Source organism: Oryctolagus cuniculus, chromosome 13 (genome assembly GCF_051225735.1).
Source record: "Oryctolagus cuniculus isolate XC-2025 breed Fujian yellow rabbit chromosome 13, ASM5122573v1, whole genome shotgun sequence".
Lineage (NCBI taxonomy): Eukaryota > Metazoa > Chordata > Mammalia > Lagomorpha > Leporidae > Oryctolagus > Oryctolagus cuniculus.
The window spans coordinates 43896316-43915362 of NC_142879.1; the positions used below are offsets into that span (position 1 = coordinate 43896316).

The 19047-nt window shown below is 39.5% G+C and overlaps 1 protein-coding gene across 2 annotated transcripts in view; it reads left to right on the plus strand.

Moving 5' to 3' along the window:
* STAM (signal transducing adaptor molecule) overlaps nt 1-19047 on the plus strand; it is a 74464-nt gene that overhangs the window by 39122 nt on the left and 16295 nt on the right. For both annotated transcript variants that reach the window (XM_008268295.5, XM_089311501.1), the window contains 4 exons: nt 2592-2682; nt 6408-6600; nt 9228-9322; nt 13916-14004. In XM_008268295.5, coding sequence (XP_008266517.1) covers nt 2592-2682; nt 6408-6600; nt 9228-9322; nt 13916-14004 — 468 coding nt within the window. The remainder of the gene's footprint in view (nt 1-2591; nt 2683-6407; nt 6601-9227; nt 9323-13915; nt 14005-19047) is intronic.

Below are 19047 nucleotides of genomic sequence, written 5' to 3' on the forward strand. Positions count from 1 at the left end.
TATTTTTATTTTTTGACAGGCAGAGTGGACAGTGAGAGAGAGAGACAGAGAGAAAGGTCTTCCTTTGCCGTTGGTTCACCCTCCAATGGCCGCCGCGGCCTGCGCGCTGTGGCTGGCGCACTGCGCTGATCCGATGGCAGGAGCCAGGTACATCTCCTGGTCTCCCATGGGGTGCAGGGCCCAAGGACTTGGGCCATCCTCCACTGAACTCCTGGGCCACAGCAGAGAGCTGGCCTGGAAGAGGGGCAACCGGGACAGAATCCGGTGCCCTGACCGGGACTAGAACCCAGCGTGCCGGCACCGCGAGGCGGAGGATTAGCCTAGTGAGCCGCGGCGCCGGCCTGAAGTTTTTCAGTGCAAATAAAAATAACATTTCATTGCACAAAGAGGCTTACTCTTAGAAGGAAGGATAATTAATAATATGTAGCATTATGTGGTTAATCTAGAATCTTAGATAGCTTAGGAACAACTTGAGGGATATTCTGTTCCCGTCCTCTAATTTTACAGATGAGGAAACTGACATGGTTAAGTAACTTACCCAGGGCCACAGCTAGCAGTTGACAGAACTGGAACTAGAAAACAGGCACGGTGACACTGAATTCAGTATTCTTTCCACTACCCAGTCTTGCTTCCCTTTGATACAGAAGTTGTTGGATATGTGTCTGTCCAGATTGATTTCAAAAAGGGCAAGAGTGGAGGGAACATTGGCAAGACCATTGATGGTTAGAGAAATGGAGTTATTCTCTTGTTCAAAAGATTTAGGACATAGAAAAGTAAGAGTAAAGTTATTTTGTTCTAGATAATGTAAAAGAAATAAAATTCTGTTTGCTGTGTCAGCTACAGTAAATACATAAAATGTATATAGAATATGATGAGGTAGGATTTTTTTAGTGACTTATGAAAAGCTTTAGAAATCATGTATATAAAGAGCTTCATGTTTAATGAAAAAATGTCATCTATGTTCAGTTACAGTATTCCCTGTTGATTTTTTTTTCAAATATTTATTTATTTATTTGAAAGGCAGATTTATAGAGAGGCAGAGAGAGAGAGAGAGAGGTCTTCCATCTGCTGATTCACTCCCCAGATGGCTACAACAGCTGGAGCTGGACCCATCCAAAGCCAGGAGCCAGAAGCTTCTTCTGGGTCTCCAAAGCGGGTGCAGGGGCCCAACCACTTGGGCCATCTTCCACTGCTTTCCCAGGCCATAGCAGAGAGCTGGATAGGAAGTGAAGCAGCCAGGACTTGAACCAGTGCTTATATGGGATGCCAGCACTGCAGATGGTGGCTTTACCCACTATGCCACAGCGTCGGCGCCTTCCTCTAGATTTTATAACCGCTTAGTTATTTAAGTCATCAGTACATTTTCACCAGACTAGTCTTTTGTCAGAGCATACTTAAGAACTCCCAGAAAATATGAAGATTTTTCTAAGTAAATTTTTTTTCATTCAAGTACAGAGGAAAATAAGGTAAAAAATAATAAAGTCATACTTTGGTTACCAGCTCATGCCAGTGCAATTCTGTTTGTAACTAACTTTTGATATATAGATACAAGTAAACTAATGTGGCATAATATTTGACTAGTTAGTAAGACATATATAATTTACTTAGGACCTGAAGATAGAAAGGGACTTTGAAAAGTGTGTAATTCAAGAATGTAGGGCTTTCTTCTGTACTTCCTACTCAACAGATGGACTTCCTTAATGTCACAAAAGATTAGTGTAGCTATAATGTGAAATTTACAAAACTGGCAACAAAAGATTGATACAAATAAAGTGTCTCTTCAGTACTTTGAATTTTTGGAAGTGTTTTATAATTAAAACATTATCTAAAGAAGATTACAACTAGGGATGGTTCAGAATTGAGGGTACCTAAGCTTGTAGAGAGTGAACTCCACAAATACCCTTCATTTCATTTCATTTCATTTCATTTCATTTCATTTCATTTCATTTCATTTCATTTCGTCATTTCATTTCATTTCATTTCATTTTTCTCCCCTTCCCCTTCCTTTTGCCCTTCCCCTTCCCCTTCCCCTTCCCGTCTCCCTCCCTCCCTCCTTTCCTTCCTTCCCTTTTTCATCCACTTGAAAGGCAGAATTACAGATAGGCGGGGGTGGGGGGGGGGGGTCCTTCATCCGCTGGTTCATTCCCCAGATGGCCTTAACGGCCGGAGCTGTGCTGATCTGGAGCCAGGAGCTTCTTCTAGGTCTCCCACGTGGGTGCAGGGGCCCAAGGACTGGGCCATCTTCTACTGCTTTCCCAGGCCATAGCAGAGAGCTGGATCAGAAGTCAAGCAGCCAGGTCTCGAACCGGCGCCCTTATGGGATGCTGGTGCTTTAGGCCAGGGCGTTAATCCACTGCGCCACAGTGCTGGCCCCTGAGTTGTCTACTCTTAAGTGTCCAGTTGTCCTCAGTCTGTTTCCCCCAATTCTTACTCTTCTCCCTTTCTAGGTAGAAGTTGCTCCAGTTTGGATTTCTTTCTTCTTCAGAAGTTTGTGATGAGTTGATGAGAAGGGTCTTGAGATTTCTTGGATTAGATATGGTAGGAGAATTTGAGAACAACTTTCAACTATTGTGTTCCTTTTCTTGTGTTAGGCTGCAGAACAAGCAAAAGCAAGCCCAGCTCTGGTAGCCAAGGATCCTGGTACTGTGGCAAACAAAAAGGAAGAAGAAGATTTAGCAAAAGGTGCGTTTTTAAGTTCTTGGTGGGAAGAAGTCTCTGAATATTTTTCCCTCAGGTATTTCATGAAAAAAAAAAGAAAAAAACAACTAAAACTTGACATTCACAGCTGAAGTCCACTGTCTTCCTCTCCTCAGTTTCATTTCTTTGCTGTCCTCATCAGAGTCAACTGTTAATCTTGTGTGTCTTTTTGCTATTTTTATATTTTTACCATACTGTATTTCTGCAATCAAGTACTTTGTGTACAAAAAATGCATTTTTCATAAATAGTACATTAAAGCAGATATTGTCAGGGTGATGGAGAGTGAGGGAAAGAATGAGAGATTTCCAATTACTGATTGATTTATCAAATGCCCTCAACAGCCAGGGCTGGGCCAGACAAAAGCCTGAAACTCCTACCAGATCTCCCGCATGTGTGGTATGGGCCCAAGTACTTTTTTTTTTTTTTTTTTTTTTTTTTATGACAGGCAGAGTGGACAGTGAGAGAGAGAGAGAGACAGAGAGAAAGGTCTTCCTTTTGCCGTTGGTTCACCCTCCAATGGCCGCCGCGGCCGGCGCGCTGCGGCTGGCGCACTGTGCTGATCCGAAGGCAGGAGCCAGGTGCTTCTCCTGGTCTTCCATGCGGGTGCAGGGCCCAAGGACTTGGGCCATCCTCCACTGCACTCCCTGGCCACAGCAGAGAGCTGGCCTGGAAGAGGGGCAACCGGGACAGAATCCGGCGCCCTGACTGGGACTAGAACCTGGTGTGCCGGCACCGCAAGGCGGAGAATTAGCCTAGTGAGCCATGGTGCCGGCTCAATAGTATACTCTTAAGTACTATCTGCAGCTCTTTTAATGAAACATTATTTGTGAGATCTATTCATGATGAAACATATAAATGAAGTTCATTTGTTAACTGCTGTATAGTATTCCAATATGTTAATATACTATACTATTTATCTCTTCTTACTGATCTACTGATCAATATTTGGTTTTGTTTCTGACTTTTTCATTATAATAAATGATGCTGCAGTGAGTATCCTTGTATGTGTTCCTTTGTGTGTATGTATATGTGTGTCACTTTATTATATGTACCTTAAAGCAGTGCTGTTGGATCATGGGATTGGTTCATTTTCAGCTTTACTAAATGGTTCAGTGACTTTTTTAAAAAATATTTTTATTTATTTATTTGAAAGGAGAGGAAGAGAGAGAGAGAGAGAGAGGGAGGGAGGGAGGAAGGGAGGAAGGGAGGTCTTCCATCCACTGGTTGACTCCCCAGATGGCCGCAAAGGCCAGAGCTGCACCGATGTGAAGCCAGGAGCCAGGAGCTTCTTCTGGGTCTCCCATGTGGGTACAGGGGCCCAAGGACCTGGGCCATCCTCTACTGCTTTCCCAGGCCATAGCAGAGAACTGGATCGGAAGTGGAGTAGCCGGGTCTCGAACTAGTGCCCATGTGGGATGCCAGCACTTCAGGCCAGGGCGTTAACCCGCTGTGCCACAGCGCTGGCCCCTCAGTGACTTTCTTTTCAGCAGCGTATGAATACTTGTTTTATTACTATTTTTGTGTGTGTGTCTTTTTTCAGAGTGTGTTTCTTTTTTTTTTAAAGATTTTATTTATTTGACAGGTAGAGTTACAGACAGTGAGAGAGAGACAGAGAGGTCTTCCTTCCGTTGGTTCACTCCCCAAATGGCCACAATGGCTGGAGCTATGCCAATCCGAAGCTAGGAGCCAGGTGCTTCTTCCTGGTCTCCCATGCAGGTGCAGGGCCCAAGCACTTGGGCCATCTTTTACTACTTTTCCAGGCCACAGCAGAGAGCTGGACTGGAAGAGGAGCAGCTGGGACTAGAACCAGCGCCCATATGGGATACTGGCACCACAGGTGGAGGATTAACTTACTGCACCATGGCACCGGCCCCCTATTAATACTTCTTAAACTGCTGATAACACTTCGTATTGTCTTTAATTTTTATAAATCTGATAAATGTGAAATGGTGTCCAATTTTTATTTTATTTCCTTGATTGCTAGTGAGGTTGAGTTCTTTGTTATTATAGTCCTTGGCTATCTGATTTCCTCTGAGGTAAATTATCTTTCTTTTCCTTTGTTTTTGAATTATGATATATGGAGGCCTTTATTTTAGATATTAATCTGTTGTCTATTATATCTGTTGTATGTTTCTATTCCTGGTATTTGGCTTGTATTTTAATTTTGGTAATAGTTGTTTTATTAACTATAAATTTTAAATTTTGATTTTTTTGTTTTCTGTTACAATTTTTTAAAATATTTATTTACTTGAAAGTCCGAGTTAACACAGAGATAGAAGGAGAGGCACAGAGAGAGAGAGAGAGAGAGAGAGGTCTTCCATCTGCTAGTTCACTCCTCAATTGGCCGCAGTGGCTGGAGCTGTGCTGATCTGAAGCCAGGAACATCTTCTGGGTCTCCACGCTGGTGCAGGGCCCAAGGACTTGGGCCATCCTCTTCTTCTTTCCCAGACCACAGCAGAGAGTTGGATTGGAAGTGGAGCAGCTGGGACTCGAACCAGCACCCATATGAGATGCTGGCATTGCAGGTCGCGGCCTTACCTGCTACGCTACAGCATTGGCCCCTATTACGATTTTTAATTTGTGCCTTTTTAAAGAAAATTTTTCTTACCTCAGAGTCCTAAAATATATTTTCCTATATTGTGTTCTAATACCTTTAAAGTTATATTTTCATATTGCCTTTTTTTTTTCTTTTTTTTTGACAGGCAGAGTGGACAGTGAGAGAGAGAGAGAGACAGAGAGAAAGGTCTTCCTTTGCCATTGGTTCACCCTCCAATGGCTGCCGCGGCCGGCGCGCTGCGGGACGGCGCACCGCGCTGATCCGATGGCAGGAGCCAGGAGCCAGGAGCCAGGAGCCAGGTGCTTTTCCTGGTCTCCCATGGGGTGCAGGGCCCAAGCACCTGGGCCATCCTCCACTGCACTCCCTGGCCACAGCAGAGAGCTGGCCTGGAAGAGGGGCAACCGGGACAGAATCCGGCGCCCCGACCGGGACTAGAACCCGGTGTGCCGGCGCTGCTAGGCGGAGGATTAGCCTAGTGAGCCGCGGCGCTGGCCCATATTGCCTATTAAAAGAAGTAGTTATGGGTTCTCTTGAAAGCAAGGTAGTCAATGCTTTAAGATTATGTTGCAGAGCCCATGTGATCAACGATAATCTTAGGTCTGCACTAGGGGACTGGTGTGGAGATAGAGGAGATGCATTTGAGTTCTAATTTGGACGATTTTTTGGTGAGTCTTCAGACTGAGTATGTAACAATTATATTTGGAGCAATAAAATCCAGGTTCTTATACTGCCCTTGATTTAGTAAGTCTGCAGTGAAATTTGATATACTTGGCTTCCTGGGTGGTTTTATTTATCATTGTGGGAGTTTAAGCTGTAGGAATATTTTATAAAGGAGAAAGAAAATATAAATTTTCTGCAGCTGGATCTAATGAAAGGGCCTAAGGGGTTATATCTTATTATACTTAGAATAATTTAAATTGTAGCTCTTTGGTAAAAATAAGAGTAATCATGCTATTCAATTTCTTCATTAGTTTATTTAAACTTCAGTTGTGAGTGAATGAATAAAATTGACTAAATGATTTGTGTTTGGTAGAGCAGTATTTGTCCTAGTTTTCAAATGCAATATTGAAGAAAGTACTTTTACCTTTTGTACTTCTTTGGATTGTTGGATATATTAACATTTTGGTTCTTTTTAAACTCATTGCTTTCCAGCCATTGAGTTGTCATTGAAGGAACAAAGGCAGCAGTCCACCACCCTTTCCACCTTGTATCCGAGCACATCCAGTCTCTTAACTAACCACCAACACGAAGGCCGAAAAGTCCGTGCTATATATGACTTTGAAGCTGCTGAAGATAATGAACTTACTTTTAAAGCTGGAGAAATTATTACAGTTCTTGATGACAGGTAATGGTTATATTAAATTAAGCATTCATATGAAAATATATAGCATATTACTCCTGTGTTTCACATTATTTCTGTTGAATGCAGTTACCAAATATGATAAAATATATTGACCCAGATTATTTTCTCTGCATGACTGTTGGTTGACTTGCTTGTGTAATATTCAGTGAATTCTTATTTCATCATTGAATTTTTTTCTTGCTTATTGTTTAAATGGTTTTTATTTGCTTTGGAGAACTTAATTTTTTTTTTTTTTTTTTTATAGGCAGAGTTAGTGAGAGAGAGAGAGAGAGAGAGAGAGAGAGAAAGGTCTTTTTTCTGTTGCTTCACCCCCCAGGGTGGCTGCCACGGCCAGTGCATTGCGGCCGGCGCGCTGCGCCGATCCAAAGCCAGGAGCCAGGTGCTTTCTTCTGGTCTCCCATGCAGGTGCAGGGCCCAAGGACCTGGGCCATCCTCCACTGCACTGGGCCACAGCAGAGAGCTGTATTGGAAGAGGAGCAACTGGGACAGAATCTGGCGCCCTGACCTTGACTAGAACTCCGGGTGTCAGCACCGCAGGCAGAGGATTAGCCTAGTGAGCCGCGGTGCTGGCCATGTTTAATTTTTATTTTTTATGCCATCTAATGATATAGAATATAAGAAAAATTTAACATTTTAGAAAATACATTGAATATGTGTATTTATGTATGAAGTTTGTAAGAAATATATAATCAGTTGAATTTCTTTATACAGAACAGTAGTCTGTGTGCAATATACTTATTGTACATTGAATTACATATATTATTGTAGGGGAGTGATAATGCATCAGTTTTTTTCACTATCACTTTATGGTGTTTTATTTGACAGTGAATTGCTACTGATAATGTACAAATATTTGAAAATAATATTTAAAAATAAAGTTATTCCTATAAGATTACTTTTACTGATTGTCTTAGCCCATTTGGGCTGTAGCAGCAAACTGCCATAGACTGGGTGTCTTATAAACAACAAATTTATTTCTTATAGTTCTGGAGGCTAAGAAATCTTAAGATCAAGGTGCTCACAAATTTGATTTCTAATGAAGGTCTTACTCCTAGTTCATAGATGGCTGTCTTTTCCTTGTATCCTCACATGGCAAAAATGGCAAATGAATTCTCTGGGTCTCTTTCATAAGGTCACTAATCCCACTCATAAGGGCTGTGTTCTCATGGCCTAATCACCTCACCATGGCATATCCTCCCAAATCCTTTACTTCCTGATACTTTGCAGTTAGGATTTCAAAATACAGATTTTGAAGGGACACAAAAATTATACAAGAGCACTTACATTTTAATATGTTTTATTTGAGTTAGAAAAAATGTAGTAAAGTTTGAGCTGGAAATTGCACAAAATCTTGGTCATTCATTCTTTCAAAAATTGAGTACTTGCCATCTTTCTATATAGTAGCACAAGGGATATAGTGGTAAACATGAATATACAATAGGGAGTGTTCTGCTTGTAAACTTTCTGTGCTATGAGAGCAGTGGAGAGCAGTGTCTTCTTTCTTACGTGTTTACTGTTGGGAGAAAAAATTGCTAAGGAGTGGAAATTTAGGTAAGGAGTCTACCTTTATTTTTTTTTAAGTTTTTTTTTTTATTTATTTGAAAGTCAGAGTTACACACAGAGAGGAAAAGAGGCAGAGAGAGAGAGAAAGAGAGAGAGGTCTTCCATCTGATCTGATGGTTCACTCTCCAGATGGTCACAATGGCCAGAGCTGTTTCGATCCAAAGCCAGGAGCCTCCTCCTGGTCTCCCACATGGGTGCAGGGGCCCAAGGAGTTGGGCCATTTTCCTCTGCTTTCCCAGACCATAGCAGAGAGCTGGATCGGAAGAGGAGCAGCTAGGACTCAAACCAGCGCCCATATGGTGGGTGCCAGCACTGCAGGTGGTGGCTTCATCTGCTATGCCACAGTGCCGGCTCCAGGAGTCTACCTTTAAATCTCTATTATAATGGTTTCTTATGCTGGAGACCACAAACCACCTGAAGTTGACAATTTTTAAACTTTGCATATCTTTTTTTGGGAGAGAATTTACAACTTTATTACATTCTCAAATCATCCACTGGCTCTCCAAAAAGATTATGTGTTAAGTAAATTCTCTGTGACCCTATTTCTCATTTTTTTTTAAAGATTTATTTATTTCTTTGAAAGAGTTACACAGAGAGTTGAGAGGCAGAGAGGAAGAGAGAGAGAGAGAGAGAGAGAGAGGTATTCCATCCGATGGTTCACTCCCCAGATGGCTGCAACGGCTGGAGCTGTGCCGATTGGAAGCCAGGAGCTTCTTTTGGGTCTCCCATGCGGGTGCAGGGGCCTAAGCACTTGGGCCATCCTCCACTGCTTTCCCAGCCCACAGCAGAGAGCGGGATTGGAAGTGGAGCAGCCGGGTCTTGAACCGGCACCCATATGGGATGCCAGCACTTCAGGCCAGGGCATTAACCCACTGTGCCACAGCGCTGGCCCCTGTATTTCTCATTTGTAATAATGATGCATTCATTGACACCTTCACTGCATTGTTGTTTCAGATATAGTAGTAATATAAGCTAAATGCTTTAAAAATAAAGACTTCAAAGAAATAAAAATCTTTATTGCAGTAAAGCATTTTTTTTTGTTGTAGTGATCCCAATTGGTGGAAAGGTGAAACCCATCAAGGCGTAGGGTTATTCCCATCTAATTTTGTGACTGCAGATCTCACTGCTGAGCCAGAAATGAGTAAGTATTTTCCATGATGTCAATGCATGATAACCCATAATCCTCATCTTAGTGACTCTGAAATGGTTGTACCTCTCAGATGTTTATTAGAAACATGCAGCTCTCCATGCCACTCTGGCTGGAGGTCTCTGACTGTAATAAATCTTGCTTTTAAATATCAGCAAAACAAAACAAAACAAAATCATACAGCGCTTAAACAGTAAAATTATTTACTAGAAATGATCTGCATCAAGATTATCTTTAGACAGACTATGGAGTTTATCATATATATTTATGTAGATATGTAGATGCCATTATGAAAACACAAATCAATTAAGAAGTGTTATAGAATTTATACATTATGTATTTCTTTCGTCAGTGTGACAACTTCAGTGTAACCTTATAGAAGATTCTTCCTATTAAAAGGTAGGGATCATTTCCTTAGTGTCTAACCCAGATTTGGAAACAGTGTCCTCTAAGCAACATAATAGCTTTCTTGAGTTCCTATGTTAGATATTAAGATGGAGCCATATTACCTAATGTTTAGCTAATCACATAAATGATTTTTTTGTTTGATTCCAAACCTTTGCTGACTGAAGGAGAGGGTAAACATTTGACACAGTGATGAAGACAGTTGCACTCCGTATTGGATTGCGTTTTTGAGTCCCGGCTCTGTTTCTGATTCTAGCTTCCTGCTAATCAGTACCCAGCTCAAATAGTTGGGTTCCTGCCGCCCACATGGAAGACCTAGATTGAACTCTGAGCTATGGGCTCTGGCTTCTGCCTGGCCCAGATCCAATGTTGTAGACATTTGGAGAGTACACCATCAGATGGGAGATCTCTGTCTTTTCCAAATAAAATGAAAAACGTATTTTAAAAGCTAGAAACTGGGAATATTACTAGCAGGTATAATAATTGCAATAGTCTGTTAAACTATTAGAAAACAGTTCACTCTGAATGTATTTTTTTTTTTTTAAGATTTATTTATTTGAAAGGCAGAGGAGTGACAGAGAAGTATTTTCATCCACTTGGTTCACTTCCCAAATGGCCGCAAAAGCTGAACCTGGGGAAGGCCGGAAGCCTGGAGCCAGGAATTCCATATAGATCTCTCATGTGGGTGACAGTGGCCTATGTACTTGGGCCATCTTTTGCTGCCTTCCCAGGTACATTAACAGGGAGCAAGGTCAGAAGCAGAGCATCCAGGACTAGAACCAGTACTTGACCATGGGATGCCACCATTGCCAGTGGTGCTTAACCCACTGTGCCACAATGCCAGCCCTGCTTATATTTCTATTAATACTATACTCTATCAGTCTTCAAAATGCTAAGGTTTGAATCATCAATAAAAGTGTGTTATAATCTCTATTTAAGAAAAAAAAAGTTCAAGTCTAGAAAGACTATTGGTAATTGAAATATGTAGAGGTTTTGGAGAGTTTTTATATAGCTTTTTTTAACTACTGTTACCTGTTAGAATATTTCATCTCATCTTTCTCTAATGCTGATGGGAAAAAGTTACAAAGCCATATAATGCTTAAGTATTTTTTAGTTTTTACGAATTGTAAGGAGAGATCTTTGTCTTAGTCATCTTTTTTATTTCCAAAAACATGTAATACTGAATCTTTCCTGTAATAAATACTACATAAAATATTTATAGGAGACGTGATAGATAAATATGCATGTTAATAGTAAAAAGATACTTCTTTTTCAAGGGAAAGCTTTAAAAACAAACCAGAAATTACAGATCTTTAATTAAATGATGCCTTCTCATAGTTATTGCCAGGTTATCTTGATCTTGTCACTCTTATAGACACATTTCTGATATCCATTCTTTCTATGAAGTTCTTTTCCTTCTCTCTCCCCTCTCCTCCTCCCCTCCCCTCCTCTCCCCTTCCCTCCCCTTTCATTTATTTGAGAGTTAGAGTTATGAGCAGAGGAGAAGGAGAGTGAGATCTCTCATCTGCTGGTTCATTCCCCAAATGGATGCTAAAATTGGGGCTGAGCAAGGCTGAAGCCAGGAACCTGGAACTCCATCTGGAGTTCCCATGTGGCTGATATGGGTTCAAGCACTCAGGCCATCTTCTGCTGCTTTCCCAGGCACGTTAGTAGGGAGCTAGATCAGAAGTGGATCAGCCAGGACTCAAGCTGGCACCTACATGAGATGCTGGCATTGCAAGTGGTGGCTTAACTCGCTACAACACAGTGCTGGCCACATGTTCTTTTTCTGTTAGTACTCAGAAACACAGAACTTTGTTCAGATGGCATTGCATAGTGTGTCAGCTTTTTAATAACCTTAGGGCAGTTGTAGTGGTATGGGGTTCTTTTTTGTTTGTTTTGGGGCTTTATTTTTGTCCTGAATCAATTGTCAGGAAGGATGGAATTTGCTTGGATTTCTCTTCATGATAAGATTGAACATCTAATTTAGAACATGTAGCCATTTCGTCATTTTTTCATCATAGGTCAATGAAGCTTCACTAAGTTTTTTTTGCATATTTTTCAAGTTCATAGAAAATTTAAATTAAATAAATAAATAAATAAAACTTGTTTATTTTAGTGCACAAACATTTTGAAGTCTATGTGTGGCTTTTTCATACTACACTTTTTTCATGAACTTTTAAAAGACCCTTTGTTTCAGTCTGGAAAATCTAAAAGGGAATTAGGAACATCAGACCGTATGTAATGGGTTTATACTTGTAGTTTTGTTTTTTTTTTTAAGATTTATTTTATTTATTTGAATGACAGAGTTACAGAGAGAGGTAGAGACAGAGAGAGAGGTCTTTCATCCACTGGTTGATTCCCCAGATGGTCACAACAGCCGGAGCTGTGCCGACCTGAAGCCAGGAACCAGGAGCTTCTTCCAGGTCTCCCATGTGGGTGCAGGGGCACAAGGACTTGGGCCATCTTATACTACTTTCCAGGACGTTGCAGAGAGCTGGAATCAGAAGAGGAGCAGCCAGGACTAGAACCAGTGTCCATATGGGATGCCAGTGCTTCAGGCCAGGGCTTTAACCCACTGCGCCACAGCGCTGGCTATACTTGTAGTTCTCATGCTTGGAACAGACATGCTAGGATGATCTTTGTAAGCGTCATTCTTTTTGAGAAACTAGAAACCCTCTTCATTTAATGTGTCAACTAGAAAAATCTACTCTACTTAGCTAGTTTTGTTTTGGAGATACCATATTGGGATAATACTTTTATCATGCACATGAATACTTCAAAAGTTATCCAGAACATGGAATTAAAAGAGGTATTTTGGTGTTAAGATTTTAAAATCCATGTCTAATTTTTTCATGATACATATCGTTTATGAAATTTTTGAAGATCCCTCTGAATGGATTTCAAAAAATTTTTACATCAAAACAAACATCATTAATTCTGTTTTCATGAACTTTTAAAAGTGCCCTTATGTGTGTATATAAAATAATTATTACATATACATGGTAATGGTATTCCTGTGAGAGAAAGGGCTGCAAGTTCTGTATGTAAGCTGCTAGAATGTGAATTCTGCCTTATGTTCTCTTAAAGGCAAGAATATTAATCCAACTTTTGATTGTTAATAGCTCAAGATAGGAAAAGCAAAAGTGCTTGTAGTATATGTGTCTTTTCCTTCATGGGAAAATGAATCAGCTGAAACTTTTTGGTATTTAGAAGTTTGCTTTATAATGACTTGAATTAGATTAATATATTCCTTATGTTGGGAATTAAATTGTTTCTGTTTTGCTTGGAAGTTCACAACACAAAATATATAAATCATATTACTTGTCCTAAGGCCTTAATTTTGCCCATCTTCCTTTCCATCTCAGTTCTTAATATTTTTATGGATTCTGGTTGATCACGTTATTATAGGGTGAAAAATATTGAAAGGAAGTTCATTAGTTTAGCGCTGTATATGCCTCTCAGTATTATTTGGAGATTGTCATATTAATAATCTTATATTTACTAATTCATGTTATATTAAATAGTTCCTGAAGATTACTTTAGAGAGCAACAGAATTATGTGCTTCAGGTCAATGATTTGCTGATCCCTTAATTACCATTTTTAAATTTCAAACTATAACTAGAAAGTATAGGTTGATATTCTAGAAAATTTGGATCCCTGCCAAGGCAACTTGCAAAATTACTTCATTGGCCTGTATTTTCTCTTGCATGCCTTTTAGACATGCAAGAGCATCTATAACTGATTTGTTAATTCATTATGCTGAGATGTATAGTTTTTCTATCAAAAATGTTTTTACTTTAAAAAGGAGTTGTAATTTTAAAAGAAGATTTATTTTAAATAGCAGAATTCACTTACACCATTATAAAATTTTTTTCACTAATTTAATACCTCTGATATGTAGTAGATGATTGATGAATTTTTAGTTCAGAAATATACCTTTTAGTGAAATATTGTATGGAAAATGTACAGTCTTTATGAGAAGACATTGAGAAATGTTAACAGTTTCATAAAATAAAGTTTTGTCTTTGTTGACTAAATCTGCAACCCAGTTTTTAAATTGAGTCTCAGCTTGATGGGAATGTAAAAGAAATTCAAATTTTCTCTTGGAACTTAAAATGCTTTATAATAGATTTTTAAGTTTATTATAAGGAGAAGATAATTCTTACAATATTTTACAGTTAAAACAGAGAAGAAGACGGTACAATTTAGTGATGACGTTCAGGTAGAGACAATAGAGCCAGAGCCGGAACCAGCCTTTATTGATGAAGTAAGTGATTTCATGGCAATAGGTAACATTGGTAATTTGTATTGAAGTACTTTTGTCTTCTTTTAAAAGAAATTGATTACTTGGGTACTCTTGATTTTTTTCATGTAAAAATTCAAACAGTACAGATAAAGCAGATTGTTTGAGACACTTCCTTTGCAGACCAGTACCCTGTCAATACCTCATTTTTAATTCCTGCTTAATATTTTATGGAATAAGTTTATGGTGATTTTTAAAATTATTCTATTGTTGGACACTTCAGCTTGTTTCCAGTTTCTGTTGTTAAAAACAGCATTGTAGTGAGACTTTTTCTTTTATCTTCCTTTTTTTAACATTTGTTTTTGTATTTCTTTAGATAGATATCTGGGAGTCAGACAGCCAAGTTGAAGGATTTGTGTGTTTCTGTATTAATAGATACTGCGAACTTGTACATCACAATGCAATTCTATACTTCTTTTGATAATCATGAGGGTACCTATTTTCTATGTACTCAGCATATTAAAGCTGTTGCCCATGGGAAGCAGGACACACAGCAGACATATAGAATGAAAAATACCTTAAACAGCACTCTGGCCTCAGAATCAGCCCGTAAGGCATTTGGATCTGGCTAAAAGGCCCAGGAGAGCATTTTAGGCATGGAAAGCCAAGACACTGTGGCAAAAATGACCTAAGTGAAAGATCTCTGTGAGTGAGATCCCAGTGGAAAGAAGGAGCCATCAAAGAAGGAGGTACCTTTCTCTGAAGGGAGGAGAGAACTTCCACTTTGATTATGGCCTTGTCTAAATAAGGTCAGAGTTGGTGAACTCAAGGGGCTTCCATAACTTTGGCATCTAATGATAAGAGCCTAGGGTGATCACTGACATCATAAATAAGAGTGTCAATTGTTAAATCAACAACAGGAGTCACTGTGCACTTGCTCCCCATGTCCTTAATGTGTTGTATTATGAGAATTAATGGTAAAACTAACCTTCAAACAGTACTTTATACTTTGTGTGTGTGTGTGGGTGCAAACTGTTGAAATCATTACTCAGTATAGAGTTGATCTTCTGTATATAAAGGTAATTAAAAATGCATCTTAATGAAGAATGGGATGGGAGAGGGAGTAAGAGGTAGGATGGTTTATAAATAAATAAGTAAATGGGGGTGAGAGGCAGGTATGGGTAGAAGAATCACTATAATCCAAAAGTTGTACTTCTGAAATTTATATTTATTAAATAAAAGCCTTCTATAAAAAAAAGCTATTGGCACATTACTGAGGAAAGAACACTTCATTGACTATCTCTTGAATGAATAAAACAAGTTACTCTTTGTAAAAATTAAACTACCATTTAGTTACTTCTGTACAAATCATTTTATAAAAGCATTGCTAAGATATTGAGTATCATTGGAGATAATTCATATCCCTTCTTGGCTTTAACACAGCCCGACATTTGGAAGAATTATGCTAACTTCACGTTAAATGTCTTCATATGTCATTGTCATATGTGCAACAACAACATATAGATTGAATGATTATGTTTGAAAATATGGGTTCAACTTGATCATAATTCAAATCACAGTTTTTTGGAGCCAGATGGTAGAACCTAAACTCAGGATTTAAATTTGATATTTTCTTGATTCAAGTTAATTCCTCGTGTTTGCTTACGATTTATAGAAGTCTCTGCTGTTATTACATACAAGGAAAGTGAAGATTAAAACTGGTTACCTTTATTTATTTTTAAGCAAGTTTGTGGCTGTCTTTTTCTGCTAAAATTAATATTATAGTTTTCTTTGAATAACAATATTAAGTTATAACTGTTAAGTTAATGGAACTAGCAAGGCCATACAGGATTTTCCTAGTGTCACATTGTATAGATCAAAGATTAGCAAACTGTCACCTGTAGGCTCATTTGCTTGGTTTGTAAATACAGTTGTTGTTTAAAGATTTATTTATTTATTTATTTGAAAGAATTGGAAAGATCTTCCATCTACTGTTTCACTGCCTAAATGTCTGCAGTGGCTGGAGGTGGGCCAGGCTGAAGCCAGGAACTTCTGGGTCTCTCATGTTGGTGCAGGGGCCCAAGCTCTCAGGCACTCCTGCATTACCTTCTCAGACATGTGCCAGCAGGGGAGTTGTGTTGGAAATGGAGCAGTTGGGGGAACCAGTGCCCATTTGGGTTGCTGGAGCTGAAGACAGTGACTTAACCCACTATACCAAATTCCCAGCCCCTGTAATGCAATAAATACAGTTTATTGGAACACAGCCACATTTGTTTACATGTTTTCTGATTGAATAGCAGCAACATAGATCTTGTAGCGCACAAAGCCTAAAATGGCTGTTTGGCTCTCAATAAGTTTGCTTGATCTGGTGTGGATCATTTTAAGAGAATTTTTTCAGATTTTCATTTTTCTGTGTGTGTTCTTTCCTAAAATTAATTTGCCTGAGAACCCTCCCTGCCACCATTTGACATTTCCTTTTTCTCCTCCCTTTTTTATAATCCCCATCTCCCACTTTACAGAAGAAAGGTTTACCTCTTGTCCATATTGGCTCTCACTATGGTACATTGCCCCAGAATATAAAAGTTTCCTTGGACAATTCCATATATTGATGTTGGTATTGAAAAAGTGACAACTGTACTGATTAATAAAGTTGATGGTTTCATATAGATATACATATTTAAAGATTTATTTATTTATTTGAAAGGCAGAGAGTTACAGAGAGGGAGGGAGGGGGAGAGAGAGAGAGGTCTTCCATTCATTGGTTCATTCCCCAGATGACCACAACGGCTGGAGCTACAGTGATCCGAGGCCAGGAGCCAGGATCATCTTCCGAATCTCCCATGCAGGTGCAGAGGCCCAAGTTGGGCCTTCCTCTACTGCCTTCCCAGGCCATAGCAGAGAGCTGGATGGGAAGTGGAGCAGCTGGGACCCGAACCGGCGCCCATATGGGATGCCAGCACTGCAGGCAGAGGCTTTACCTGCTACACCACAACGCTAGCCCCAAGATGGTTTCATATATTTTCCTATCAAAAATGGGAGGACTAAAATGAATTGTCAGCTAGCAGGTGACAGTATTTTTTTATGAAAGACCATTGTGATGCCTAACCTAAAACTCAGAATATATTCAAAGATTCTATATAAGCCAGTTTTATTATCACCTTCAAGTATAAAAACAATAAGTAGGAATAGATGCTGAAGCATTGCTTATTTTTCAGAACTTGAAATTTAGTTCTGTTGTTTTGATCCATTATATAACATTAATCATTAGCTCACAAGGATGAATTTATTTAACACTTAGATCATTATCATCAGTGCATATACATATTTTTGTTTCAAAGAGATTTGATATGACCATCAACAGAAGATGTTTTTTCTTTCTTTCTTTCTTTTTTTTTTTTTTTTTTTGGACAGGCAGAGTTAGAGAGAGATACAGAGAGAAAGGTCTTCCTTTTCCGTTGGTTAACCCCCGAAATGGCTGCGATGGCTGGCGCATTGTGGCCTGGCGCACTGCGCCAGTCCAAAGCCAGGAGCCAGGTGCTTCTCCTGGTCTCCCATGTGGTTGCAGGGCCCAAAGATTCGGGCCATCCTCCACTGCCTTCCCGGGCCACAGCAGAGAGCTGGCCTGGAAGAGGAGCAACTGGGACAGAATCCGGCACCCCAACTGGTCTAGAACCTGGGTTGCTGGTGCCACAGGCGGAGGATTAGCCAAATGAGCCGTGGCGCCGGCCCGAAGATTTTTTTTTTAAAGATTTTATTTATTTTAGAGGTAGAGTTATAGGGAGGGACAGAGAGAAAGGTCTTTCATCTGCTGGTTCACTCCCCAAACGACCACAACTACTGGAGCTGGGCTGATCCATTGCCAGGAGTCAGGAGCTTCAAGCACCTGGGCCATCTTCCACTGCTTTCCCAGGCCATAAGCAGAGAGCTGGATCAGAAGAGGAGCAGCCAGGACACAAACTGGCACCCATACGCAATGCAGATGCTATAGGTGGAGTCAACCTACTAAGCCACAGCATAGTACCAGTGCCCACATAGGGATGTCAGCATTGCAGGTGATGGACTTAACCCACTGCACCATAACGCTGGACCCTGGATATATTTTTATTGTATTTTTTATTTTATGCTGTCAGTTTTAAAATACAGAAGTCTTTTACTTGGGAAAAGTTTTTCGTATACTTGTGTCATCACTAAAATATTTAATTTATTTCCCAAACTCCTTTACTTCACAAAACAGCTTTTTGTTTTTGTTTTTGTTACACATAATTACTTTGGTTAGTTTAGTCTTTGAATTGTTTCCCCCATGTACCAATGTATAATACCAATCCTAGAAAAACCAGTTGCAGAGAGAGATTTGTAACTATTTTAGTAGCATCTTTAGTATATTTACTTTGGTTTTTAAAAATGCATATAAATATGTGTCCTTATGTAATGGGTATATTTATGATTGTTTCATTAGTTTCATTGCTCCATATACAGAAGATTCTGGAATAGATCCGAGGCATTGATTTAAGATGCTTTCCAGCCTTTCCCAAATGGGATAGAGAAACCATGAGTCTTCCTCTTCCATAATATGACAATCTGAAATGCTGGCAGAAAGTAAACATAGAATAGATCCTTAGAGCCCTGCTTAGAAGAACAGCTGTATTATATCTGAGCTCTGCCTTACTGAAGCAGCTGCTGGATTCACTGTGAGGGAGAAGTAGTAATGACTAAGCTGTTAGTCATGCATTGCCATTTTGAAAGGGATGTTACACCTGTTGCTTGACTAAGCTACAGCTGCTCTAAAACAAAGTGAAATCCTTTAGCATGACATGAGATTGAAGAACTCACGTGTTATTTCTTTAAATGTGGCTCTGTAATCTCTATGAGTAGTTTTAGAATACATAGAAAGAACTTTTAAGATTTTGACTTTACATGATATTAGAGAGGACACATGGGATGCTAAAAATATCAAAGGAAAATTAAAGTCTTCATAACTATGAATTGTACAAGTTCTATCCATTTAACAAAGTGAGATCATAATGTTGGATGTAGTTGCTTTTTATAGTAACTACTTATTTCTTGTAG